The sequence below is a fragment of the Pteropus medius genome, unplaced genomic scaffold (assembly GCF_902729225.1).
Source record: "Pteropus medius unplaced genomic scaffold, Ma_sr-lr_union100, whole genome shotgun sequence".
Taxonomy (NCBI): Eukaryota; Metazoa; Chordata; class Mammalia; order Chiroptera; family Pteropodidae; genus Pteropus; species Pteropus medius.
The window spans coordinates 8,479,185-8,492,626 of NW_024351729.1; the positions used below are offsets into that span (position 1 = coordinate 8,479,185).

General features: G+C 36.0%; 1 protein-coding gene across 3 annotated transcripts in view; it reads right to left on the reverse strand.

The window, feature by feature from the left end:
• Window positions 1-13,442, reverse strand: part of SATB2 (SATB homeobox 2) — a 182,543-nt gene that overhangs the window by 150,180 nt on the left and 18,921 nt on the right. For all 3 annotated transcript variants that reach the window (XM_039844348.1, XM_039844347.1, XM_039844346.1), the window contains one exon: window positions 5,971-6,147. In XM_039844348.1, coding sequence (XP_039700282.1) covers window positions 5,971-6,147 — 177 coding nt within the window. The remainder of the gene's footprint in view (window positions 1-5,970; window positions 6,148-13,442) is intronic.

Consider the following 13,442-nt stretch of genomic DNA (forward strand, 5'->3'; position numbering starts at 1 on the left):
CTTTAAGAGACTCTTAATAAAATATTTGTAGATACAATCTAAGGTTTAGGATGAACTTGAAAATAATCCAGTGAGAGAGGTGAAAAATGGATAGAGGCGGAGATGAAACAAGATTGGCTATGAATTAATTGTTGATCCTAGATGATGAATTCATGAGTATATAATATACTCATCTCTCTACTTTGTATATGTTGCATGTTTCCATAGTAAAACATTTTAGAGAATTAATTTAAGAACAGAGTATTTCAAGTGCTAAACAGTTTAAAATGAAAGTGTATTTATTTCTAATGATAAAATTTACCTTAAAAGTAGCTTCTATGTAAAGTTCTTCCCAACAGTATGTTATAAAGAGCTAGTCCACTGGAAAGTATATAATAACAATAAATGAATAACATATATAAAATAATAAACAAATAATAAAAAAACCTAACCTATTCCTTTTTCATATAAATATACTTACTATTTTGGTTTTAAATCTTATTCTATGTAGTCTTATCATTGTTTCTAGTTCATAGACTGACATTATTCTCTCTACATACAATACGTTCTAACAGATGAGGTTCAGATAGACAGACACCGACAAAATATCTCTAAGTTTTGGTCAGAAGAATTTGGACCCCAGAAATCTCATAAGTACCTTTTGAAAAACTACCTCCTATGATTCCAAAAGTTATTATTGGAGTGTTTCGCACCATGAGCATAGCCAAAACATCGTTGACTATGAAATGATGACATAGAATAATATGGAAATGGCAATAGCTGACCAATAAGTTAAATTATATTTCACTTCTGATAAAAATAGCTAATTCATGAATAGGAGGCAACTTCACAGTAATGCATGAAAACAATTTTTCATGGATAAAGTTCAGTAAAAATGAACCTTAAAAACTATTTTCATCCAGTCAACAAACATTTATTTAATGTAGACTTCACATTGTGCTATATATATATATATCACTGTTATAAGGGAACAAAATACTTTCCAGTTCCTGAGTCCAAATCTAATTATCGAAGAAAGTAAACCAGCACTTTTTAGGAATGCATATACTATTTCTCCAGGGTAATAAACAATATCTTCAAGTTAATTTATTCATTCTTCTGATATCAACTGAATGTCTATCACAAGTGCCATGTAAGCACCATGAAAACAAGATTTTTTTTCATTTGTTTATCACCTGGACCTAGAATTGTGACTGGTGCATGGTAGGCATCTAATACTGCTGCATTAATTATTTTAAAGAGCATAAATGCTGAGGAATATGCTTTATTTTCATAACAGGAATAACTTTGGCCTTGTAAGCAAGAATTGTATATTGGAATTATTCAACCTACTATAGACCCTACTATAGTTTTAAGAGTTGGCTTCAAAAGACAATAATTCTGTGAGGTTTGTTTTTCTGTTTGCTCGTTTGTTTTTAATGAAGTCTGTCTTGTACCCAGAAAAAGTATCTCTATATATTTTATCATGGAAATTAAATATATATAACATCATTATTGAATACATAATTGTTAGCAAATAAGTATAATTATTATGTATTTCATAAGCACCTAATCCAAAAAGTCCTACCTTGTGCTCGCTTTGGCAGCACATATACAAAAAGTCCTGCCTTTAAAAGTAAAGCACAAGTATTAAAGAAGAATTGACTCCTATCCCAACTCTAAACTCACAGTGATCAAGGCTATCACAGGACAGCCCTGTGGTTAAGGACCCTGACTCTGTGGGTCTCTGGGCTTCAGATCTCAGCTCTTCTACCCTCTAGCTCTGTTGCTCCTGCAAAAGTTACTTCCCCCTCTTTATTTGCCTCAGTTTCCTCAAAATAGGAAACATAGCTTACTTCAAAGAGCCATTGTGAGAATTAAATGAGTTAGTTCATGTAAATCTCTTAGAATAGTGCCTGACATATAGTAATTGCTCAATCAATGTTACCTAGCAGTATTAAGATTCTAAGAAATCCCTTGGTTTATACCTCACAGAGGCTCACCAATGATCTATTAATACTTTTATAAATCTCAAGCAGAAAAAAACAACAGAAATATATCTGTTCCACGTACAAGTTTTCACACATAAGTAAATTAAAGACAATGTGAACTGCTTATCAAAATTGGGGAACAAGGTAGAAATAACTTCCTACTTTTTCAGAGAAGAATTCATGGAGGAAGTAGAATTTTATACTTATATATTTTTTTTCTGATTAGACAAGGAAGAAATAATCCTACCACCCACTCTGTTGACATATTAATATGTTTCCTTTGTCTTTTTCCTATGCATATATGTGGAATTTTATATGATTGAGACTGTATATGGCATGCTGCTTGATTCACATAATACTGTATTAAAACTATTCTTTATTGCTTTTTAAAATATCTTAAACACTCTATAAATTTAATTATTCCAACATAAATAAGAAATAATGGTGATTAATATACCTCCTCTTGAACCCATAATTTTATATACTCATGATCCCAAAAATAACCACCCAGAAAGGATTTTTGCTTATTTACTGTTTGGCATATTTATTTTTCATTAAATTTGCTGATCAAAAATAAATTTTAAAAGTTACTTAAAATTTTACAGAAAGCAGGAGAGAGAAAATGCCCACTTACAAATTAAATCAAATGTGCACAGTGAGGAATCACATTGCCATCACTACCAACCCCCAAAGTTCACTGTCCACTTTGGCAAGTACAAATAGTTACTTAATCAGTTGGATAAAAGAACTCTCTGGATAATGTGGAGAGGTCCATGGCTACTACCAAAAGCCTTATGGGGCAGAACTGAAAGGATGAAAAGGAAAGAAGGAAGAAAAATAAAGGGAGTGATGAGTTTAATTTGGAAAGCGGGGTAAGGTTTACTGCATAGCAATACTCTAGATTAATGCTCCTCTTTCAAAAGATTAGAAAACTTTTGATTCGGAGACATGGACTTGTCCACCATGTAATGTAACATGTGCTTGCTGTTCATTAGCTCTTAGCCTACCTATTCTGGGAAAAGCAAAGAGCCTGCCACCTTCCAGCTTTCTGCATATGCAAAACGGCAGATCAGATGAATCCCGCATCTCACATCCTTGAGAATCAAAGAGTTAATGGTATGTGTGCTAGGAAATGCAGGGTCTGGGTCAGTTGGAAGTATGGTACCCATAATTTATGACAGTATCTTGTGCCCTTAAACTTTCTTGGGTCCCAATATCCAGTTCGGAATAAAGAAGGTTACTATTAGAAAGGAGGGTTAGGGACTTGGAAGTTCCTGAACTCCATTTTAGTGGAATTTCTGTCATTCTTTAGAGGCAAGTACTCTTTATTTATAAAATCTCTTCAGCTCACCTGAAGCTAATGCCTTCTCACAAAAAGAAGTTGACTATCCCAGAGAACATAGGTACATGGCCTTGTCATTGGGACTTGAGTATCATTCCAAAATAATGACAATGCCAATGTATTTTCTCTTTTAAAGGCAATCTGAATACTATTCTAATTTGATTATTGAAACTCTTTTCTGGTCATGTCAAAATGAAAAATCATGTTTCAAGACCCTCAGTCTTTAAAATAGGCTCAAGCAACCTGCTCTCCTTGCAGTTTAGTTCTGCCTGAATTTTCCAGCAGAAGAAAAAGAGATTCAGGAACACTCATTTTCTCTGCTACGAATGGATTTGCCAGTGACTTCTCCATCTTGGGAGAATTAACCTAAACACTGAACAAACAAACTAAACCAAACCAAAACAAAATAAAACTATACACACGAAACCTCAGGCCTCGAATATGTAGTCGTATCTTATGCTACCTCCTTTTCTAGCTTTCTCCCACTCCGCTGTTTTCCCAGCATATGAACCACCTGTCTCATCACGCATTCTATTTGTTCTATAATAAACATGCAGCAACCCATACATGTTTGATGACCTGAACAACAAAGATCCAAACAAACAATTTTAAGTTTCTCTATTTATCCAAATCAGAGATCAGTAGCCTAACTTAAAACAAAATAAACTGTGATTTTTGTTTCTCTCTGTGAGATTACAGTAGAGGATCAAGTGATAAAACCTTTGCTTACCCACAAAATAAAGTATATCTGTGACCTAGAGGCCCTTCAAAATATTGATTCAACTTTTAAAAATCGTAGTATTTAGTGCTTTTTATTCATGGTTTCAAAAACTTTGGGGAAGCAAATATTTGCTTTTGACTTTTCCACTGTTTAATCCTCCGCCGTAGATGATATTTCTTGCTAGTGTATCTCACCTGGGTGTGCAGAACTCTCGGTTCACATCACTAAATGGAACAGTGTGGCTCCCTAGTGCAAATTTCCTGAGAGTCCCTTCCCTGAGTCTGTGCCAAGAATCAAATCTTGGCCACTTAGTGCTCTGTGCTCCACATGTGAGCTCACGGCGCGTTGAGCAGCCGTGCTAACTGAGATGGATAGCGCTGTCAAACAGGAAGCTGGCACACCAGGATGCAAGCAGTGGGATACAATGACCTTTACATTCAGAGAAAAATATCCCTAAAATGGCATGAAAAGTTTATGGGGTGGAAGGAGGGGGGATTCTTTTATTTCATTTAGGCACATAGCATGAAATAAAAGCAATGGTGCCAGTATGCAATTTGCTTAAGATCAAATCTTGAGTTCCTCACACAAGAAGGAAAGTCGTCAGAGAAAGGAAATGAATCATCCTTTATTACACTGCTTTGAAAGCAGTGGACTCTATGATTCAGCTGTATTATGGCACTGGACAGGCCAAGCGCTCTGGTTCAGAATTTACTTGGACTCACAATAATACAGGAAGTACTACCTGCCCTGGGAAAACATTCTTGATCTCCTGGTTTCAGATGGGTTGCTTTTTTTGGTAGAACTAAGATTAACTTAAATACTTAATTAGAGCATTTTTTAAAGAGCAATGATCTGCTTACAGAATCAGAGTCGAGAGCTTGGGAATTTAAATCTCATGTTCTTGGTCACCGTATTTGTAACTGTGAATAAATTGCTTAATCTCTCAAGTTTCCTTATCTGAATAAAAAGATGCTCTGATTGTTCTCAGGAATTATATGAAGAAGAATTCATAAAAAAAACACAGCAAAGATTCTTGGCACAGACACAAATGTTAAGTAAAGATGATAATTTATAAGAATAAACATAGGAAATTAATATGTAAAACAAAACCTGGAAGTCACATTTTTCTCTCCTTTAATTCTAACCATTATCATAAACTATACAATTCAACCATTTCAGCTGAAAAACAATAATAATTATTCTCTGGGTCAAAAAAATTTTTTTACATTCTTCAAAATATGGGAGGTATTTTTGTTGTTATTTGTCAATTCTTCGGCATGAAAAAACAGTGAGCTATGATTCAAAATGAAGCAACACAAGCTCACAATGGGCTCCCCAGTGCTGTATAATATAAAATGAAATAATAATGCAATTTAAATATTTGATTAAATAGGTAAGAGGACTTGATCACAAAGACACTGAGTTTTTTTAATGAATGGACTATATCAAAACTACAACGCTGTTTTCAAAGACACAAAACTACAGTAAGATGAACTTATTTTTTTCCATTTAATTAAAAGCTGATTGTAAAGTGCAAAAATTGCAGTAAATATATTTTTAAAACCGAATGCTTATAAGTCATGTATTAAAGTTCAGTAAGTCAGGAGTTAAATACCTCAGCACTGGCTCTAAAAATATCAATTTGGGGATTTAAAGAAAATAAGAGAGTTAGCAATGGAAAAAAAAAAACTGTGATGATCGCTTTGAGATGCAAGTTGATTTTGGTGGCTCTAGAGGTGCTCCTCAAATGTTTCCCATGCCCAAAGCAACCAGAAAACAAGACTCTGCAAAAAAACATGTTGCCGCTCAGTGGGAAAGATGCTAACTCTGATCACTCTCCACCAACCTTGGTTTGGAGAATTATTTCAGGGAGCACATTCTTCCTCAGATCATGACACAGGAAAAAAGTGAAGAGGAGAAGGGAGATGCATTAATACCTTGTGCCTGAGCTGCGGAGCTGTGGGAGTACCCCAGGGCTAGGAGCGCGGTCTCCACCAGCTGGCTAAAAAGCACATCTTTTCGAACCAGGACGAACTCAGCGTGTTCTTCTCTGTTGTCATATTCAAGAGAGCCGTCCAACTGCTCCACCACACAAAAGACAGGAATCATCAAACCTGGAGGGACAAAATCCAAGAGCAAAACACAAACATTACAAAGCAAATCTCAGTCACCATGATGAGAAGGGAAGAGACAGTTATAAACGTCACTCATCTGTGATCGACAGTGGTTCAGATTAAACAAGCTTCTCAGTCAGATGGAGCTAATGGGAAAACTGTGGATTCCTCCCCCCACCACACACACACGCCATTATTACCATCAGACTACAGCAGAATTGCCCTGGGCCTTGGCAAAAGCCCTCGGATTCTAGTCATTAAAAAGTGGAGTGTACCAATCAGAGATGCCCTGACTGAGAGACCTCAAGTTCACAGTTGACACACAAGTGGGGTTAAGGTGACCTTCTAGACACTTGCACCCTTCACTACTATGGCTTTATCATTAACTTCATGAGGACTAGTATTTTCAGATCAGAACTGCTTTTGTCTGGAAATGTTATAAATTACCTCATAGGAACACAGATTTGATTTCAGAGCCTAAGCTATTATGTGAATATGTACAAGAAAGTCAATAAGTATTTAAAAGAGGTCGCTTATATCTTTTATTTTTCTAAATCCTGATGAATAAGTAGTCATCAGTTAGCCTGAAAATACTCTGTTCATGAAAGTCCTAATTGCTGTTTAACTTATAATATATAACAAACATAAAACTTTGTCTTTTTTAATTATTATTTTATACATCAACATGTTACCACTGGAGGGATTATCTCTTCTTATGTTTTCAGAGAAAAGAAGTAAACTACCCTAAAGAATAAAGTAAACTAGTCTAGTTGAAAATCTGTTGAAATCTGTTGTCACTGAAATATTTCTCTGCTTTGTATCAAAGTGTGAAATGCTAAAAAATGTTTAATTTGCCAAAGATTTTTTATAAACTTTAAAAAAAAAAAAAGTCACACAGGCATTTAAATCTAAACATAGCCACAGCATAAGAAGATCAAAGTTTTACTAACATACAAGTAATAAATATGGACTCTGTCGTATGTAATTCATACAATTAGTATGTTATGGAATAAGGATCTGCTCTAGGTCTTCTCTTTGTGCAAGAAAAATCAAAAGTTATGAAGGATGGATGGCTAGGCAAAGAGATGGTCACTGTGAAGGCACTTTTCCATAAAAATCAGACCTCTGTGTAAAATTGCATATGTGAGTACAGCCTTTAGTACAGAATGCATAGGAGTTATTCTAGAAGCCCTTCCCTGTTGGTTGGTCCCTAGAAGCCTGACTCACTCTGACCTGAAAAGCAAAGAGTGGGAGCAGACAGTCTGCAAACTACCAGGTCACAGATTTAGATTTTTGTTCTAAAGATAATACAATGGTACAACTGGTTCCCATGTGCTAATTATTATTATTAAAGATAATAAGTATTGGGTGTCATTATTAAATATAATCATTATTAACAATAATAATACTCATTAAGAATTATCATTAAAGATCATGGTAATTATTATTAAGCCTGCAAAATAGTCAAACAAGTCATATCATTCCATACCTGGGACAACTATTAACTCAGTGTTTACTCTTCAGAACAACAAAGCAGCATCATTAACTATAGCAAATACAATATCCATGGTATAGATTTATGGAAAATAGGAAACAACAGTGGAGCAGATTGATTGTTTTAGACAAAAGGAAAATTTAGCCTGCCCACATGGTGCCTTGCGAAATAAGTATTTTAACTGTAATAGTATTGGCATATCAAATGCTTATTTATTTATGCCCAGTTTATTCCCAAATGTATGTTAAGACCTGAGATGAATAATAAAAATTAGATTTCCTCCAAATTATCTCTGTGATCATTCATTTATTCAATTTTTATTCCCTAAACACCTACTGTGTGCCAGGTATCCCCCATGGTGTCAGGGATACAAGTGAAAATAAGTCTGATGTGGCTCCTGTCCTCAGTGCAGTTGCAGGTGCTGTAAAATCTTCCTATGCGAGCATAATGATGTTTTATAGGACCCATTTCTGAGAGTTCTTACCAGCAGAGAATAGCCTCCGTTTAGACCTTTTAACTCTTACGTACTGGTATATAATCTTTGTTCGAGGAAGCAGGTGGATTTCTACTTTTAATGATTTAAATATATGCACACATAGGGCCATGTAGTCAGTGGTGCCATAAGCTACTTCACCACTAATACCTGTGTGTACATAAGTTTCAATGCTAAAAATCCATGTGCAGTTCCTAGTGTCAACACCTGAGTGTCACACATCAGGGAATTACAGATAAGACCTTTAAATGAATCTAGTTGCTCCATAAGCTATTATGTATCCATTACTTAAGAACCATAAATCCTCGTGTATGGTCGATAGAAAAGATGAAGACCCTATTAATTTTTTTTTTTTAAAAGTTCAATGTGTTAGATAGGAAATACAGTATTAAAGCACAGGGGTCTATACCATGTAGTAATTTATGTTTTAAAGGTGTCAATTACTGAACTATTTCCTAAACATTTTAAGCGGTGATTGAAAGAAGCAATTGTTATCTGACATAACAATAATGCCATACTGTCAAAGCAAGCACTCATCCCTCATAAGCACCACCTACTTTTTAAAAAAGGAGAAAAAAAGTTTGAGGTCACTTATAAAATAAAACAATATTAACCAGAATATATGATAATATTATTTGTTCTGAAAGTCCATATATATGAGAGGTCAAAGAATATCACAAACAGGTTATATTCGATCCCTAGGAAAAAGTAGCTTTTTACTAGAATTTGATCACTCTAAAAAATTATAAAATTTTTACAATGAAATACACTTTTTACAAAACAAGAGGAAACCAGGAAAAATAGATTCAACTACTAGTGATAATGACAAGAGTAACTTGAGGTCAAGTGTGGGAAAAAGAAAATTAATGAGAAAATTTTAAAAGCCTTTAAAAATAGCAAATCCCCTGGTTGGGGGGGGGACTATAAAAGGATAAATAGAAATATATACCAAAAAAAAGATATTTATCCTTCTGGTATCTCACTCTCTCTAGGCAAAAAGAGAGGGAAAAAAAAAGAAGAACAGAAAAGAAAAAAGAAAAAAGAAAAGAAAAGAAAAGGAAGAAGGGAAGGGAAGAGAAAAGAAAAGAAAGGAAAAGAAAGAAAAAAAGAAAGTTAAAAGAAAGTTATAGAAAGAAAGAAAGAAAGAGAAAGAAAGTTGTTGTAAGTTACGGAAAGAAAGAAGAAGGAGAGAAAGGAAGAGAAGGGAAGGAAGGAGGGAGGGAGGAAGGAAGGAAAGAAGGAAGAGAAAGAAGTGACAATGGATGAAAAGAGAGGGAGAGTGCTTGGAAAGCACTTTTAAAACTAAATAAGAATGAGAAGAATTAAAAGATGCGTTCCTATAAAAAAAAAGCAATGTAAAACTTAAATGCATTTACAACAAAATTTAGAAATAGTCAAGAAAAAAAACTCTTGTTTTAGCCCTGTATCTAGAGCTTTTGGCATTATTTTTCTTTTATTGTAGCACAGACCCATTTCCAGATGATCAAGTAGAGAACTTTGAACGTTTTGATTGCAAGCCTTTTACAAATGTGAGAGGTAAGCAGGTAGTTTAATCTAGAGGACAGGCACAGAACCCTAGCCATTTGCAAAAAATTAAAGAGTTCTGACAGCTGAGATAAATGGTGAATTCTGTTATAGAGGCAAAATAAGCATGGGACTCTCTACTAGAAAAATGAACTTTCCTAACTGTCATTAGTTACGATGTTCAAATTTTCATTTTCATTATGATATCATTTCTGAAATGTGTATAATTATAAAGAGTTAAGCTGATCTTCACCACCGCAGCCATACGAATACCAACATGCAGAGAGATGGTTAAAGGTGGTTGTAACTAGTTTCATGTCCCGAGGTGGGCAACTCTTGAATCAAATCCTGGCACTATCTCTCCTTATCTGAGGAAGTGACCTTGGATCATTTATTTAACCTCTCTTCTCTGAGGCTCAAATTCCTCCTAGGCAAAATGTAAATATCTACATCATAAGATTGTTGTAAGGATTAAACAATGTAACATAGTTAAGTTTGCTAAGAGATAGCCCTTAATTTTGTTTTTCTTTTTTTCAAAATCATTATGAGCACCATTTTACAAAGGACAAAAAAGCCAATAATTTTTTTCAGGGCCCATAATCAATGTTTATGATACTTACTAAAAAGCACTTCTTCAGAATTAAAATGTTACTAATAATCACTGAATGGTCTGATTATATAAGACAGAAATAATTATGGCTTAAAATGTTCGATGTGCCCCAGAGCAAAAAGGTGAAAGTGTTTTTAAAAGCACCATACGTTATACTCTAAAGCTTCCTTCCCAATACAACCACTAGCCACACGAGGCAACTGAGCACTTGAAATGTGGCCAGTCCTGAACTGAGATGTACTGTAAGTATAAAATACACATTTGAGTTCAATGAATTAATACCTAAAAGGAAATAAAAATAAATACACAATGAATGTTTTTTAATTAACTGCATGCAGAAATATTTTGCATATGCTGAGTGAAATAAAATGTTAAATTATTTACATCTGTTTTTTTAACTTTTTTTAAAAAAACGAAGCTACAAGAAAATTTAAAATTTTACACGTGGCTCGCAATTTCTTTCTATCAGACAGAGCTGCTCTAAGCAATCTGCCAAACAACATATACAATGGTTTTTCTGACAGAAGATAAATTCATCCAAAACTGATAACTAGGACAATAGAGCGATTGTCTTGAGCATTTCTTGAATGCCCCCCAGTTATCTTTCCTCTGTGAGCCAGATCTTAAGAGACTTGAGGACAGATATACTCCTGGTTAAACTCCAAAATCTAAGGTGATTTCTTCTCTGCATCATCAAGGAAATTGTAGGCTATTATTTTATTCTTAACTATATTAATCCAACTTCTTTAAAAAGGGAAAGGCGTTTTTCCCCTTCCCTTCATTTTAAACAATTAGAGTTTTCAGGAAAAGCCACAACACTGGCCTGAAAGGGACCGGAGGAACAAGTATTCTGTAATGCTCTGGGTGCCTACTCTCAGCAATGGAAGAGGAAGTAAGGCCCAGCAGCCAGGGGTCTAGAGGACTAGATTCCACCGCCTTCCACAAATGTTAGGACACAACACAATCTCTATCTGGCATAGCGCCTCTTAACTCATTACACCCTAGGACATACCTGCGTACCTTTGTTTTCTCCCCACATTTAACTTGTGAGAGGACTATTCTTATTCCCCTTTAATAAATAAAGAAACTGAAACTATGGGAAAATAATTAACATGCCCAATAAACCCAGCAAGGCAAAGGAAGAGCAGCTCAGGTTAGCCAGCCCTAAGCCCCAAGCGTGCTGCTTTCTTGGGGGTCAAAAACAATACTTCCAAACCCACGCTCACAGAAATCTAGAGGCTTAGCCTTTTAGTAAGGGGTCCTTCACACTTGCTATGTCCAATGAGTGAGCTGCATTGCTTTCGAGTGAAGTCACCTTTTGAGGGCCTACCGCACACCAGGCACTGTGTTAGGCAAAGAGATGGAACCTAACACAATTCCTAACCTTCAGTCACTCACAGACAAAAGAAAGGCTCAAATAATAGGTCATCTGCTGATGTGGATGAGCATGGGCTCCAACCTCTTCCCCAGCCCCTTTGGATCCTGGGTTCACCCTCATTCTTGGACCTAACCCCTGAATGACAGGAGTCAGTCTGAGATGAGAAGAGGCTAGCCTTTCTCCTCCCTCTTTCAAAGGGCTCCTGAAACCATCTATTTGGAGAAGGAAGGTAACCACAGGGCCTACTCCCTCCCCTGTGGCTGGCAGTATATCTGGTTCTATCCCCTGAGAGGGTCTCAGGGCTAATTGAAGATTACAAAGGTTTTAGGGCAGAGACTCTCGTGTCTGTTTTTTATATAAAACCAAACCTGAAGTAAAGCTCCACACTCAGCAACCACCACAATCAATAAATCATAGAACTCCTAAAACACTGAAACCAATTCTACTACATAAACTGAGCAGAGTGAATAATACAGGGTCTCCCAGAGGACTGCAAGAGAAAGGAGGGAGTGGTGGCAACTACTTTATTGCAAAATTACAAGAAAAACACAACCATTTACTTGCCCTACACTTACCTGCTCTATAACCTTATTTTCTCTCCCTCCCTCCCTCCCTCTTACATGCACGTGTTTGTGTGTGCACAGAGACACAGTCACACAGACGAGAAGAGAAATAACTTGCTAATATTAACCTCTAGACACTTCCTTTTACCCTAAAACAACAAAGACAAGTTTGAGCACCATGAATTGCAACTAGAAACAGAAAGGAAGAATAAGGGGTCCCTCATCTCCTCCTTGGAGTCCCAGGCAAAATTCCAAAATGTATCAAATGTATCTTTTCCTACTCTTTTCTGTCCCTGCTGTCCTCTCCTGAGCTACAGTAGCCAGAGGCTCCACATTCCACCATTCCACTCAAGCCACCCATTCCCCCAGGGGCTAAGCTCAAAAATTCCAAAGAGATAAAAAGATGCTAAACTTTGCTATTGCGATGGTTTAGTAGTGCCTTAATCTCCATAAATATATTTTCATTGTAAAAGAAACACATTGTATCCCACATTAACTTCTAATGGAAAGAATTTCAGGTAATGAAATAAAGACATGTTCTCACCAGTCTTAAGATAAGAGTACAACAAAAACTTTGGGGGTGGGGGGCAAGGGGACCACCCATAGATGGACCAGAGATCCTCTAGGCTCCTCTAAATTGCTCCACTTTCCAAAATTCCTTTCTGTCCTTTGCCTGGGAACTACAGATTTTCTAAACGATTAATTCATTTGCTTTTGTTGCTTGTTTTGTTTTTAACTGTTACTGAAGAGGAAGCAGGAGCAGAGACAGAGATGGGACAGCCAAAGACCTGGGTTGTTCACAGGCACAGAAACAGAGTCAACCGTAAAATTAAAGACAAGGCAAATTTGCTTAATAATTACTCTAAGGGACAAGCTGAGTCAAACCTGCAAAAACTCTATTTCATGTTCATCCTTGATCTAGTTGCTTGTATCTTAGCATTAGACTTCCAACTAAAGTTTTAACAATAAAGCTCCTTGATGCCTCTCCCCTGGTGGGGAGGTAGAATGCAAAGGGGATAAGATTATCTTCAAGAAATATTTTATTCTCCTAATTCTCTCTAGTAAAACCAGAAGCTACTTGGCAGCCCCTGAGACAGATCTTAACTTTGGAAGATAAGAACAAAAATAGGCCAGGAGTGGGGTTAGCCAGGTGAACTCCGGCCCTCTCACACTTATTACCCAAAAGGCTCAAATTGGGCTTAAAGTGGTAGAGAAGGAAAATGGATCTGGTA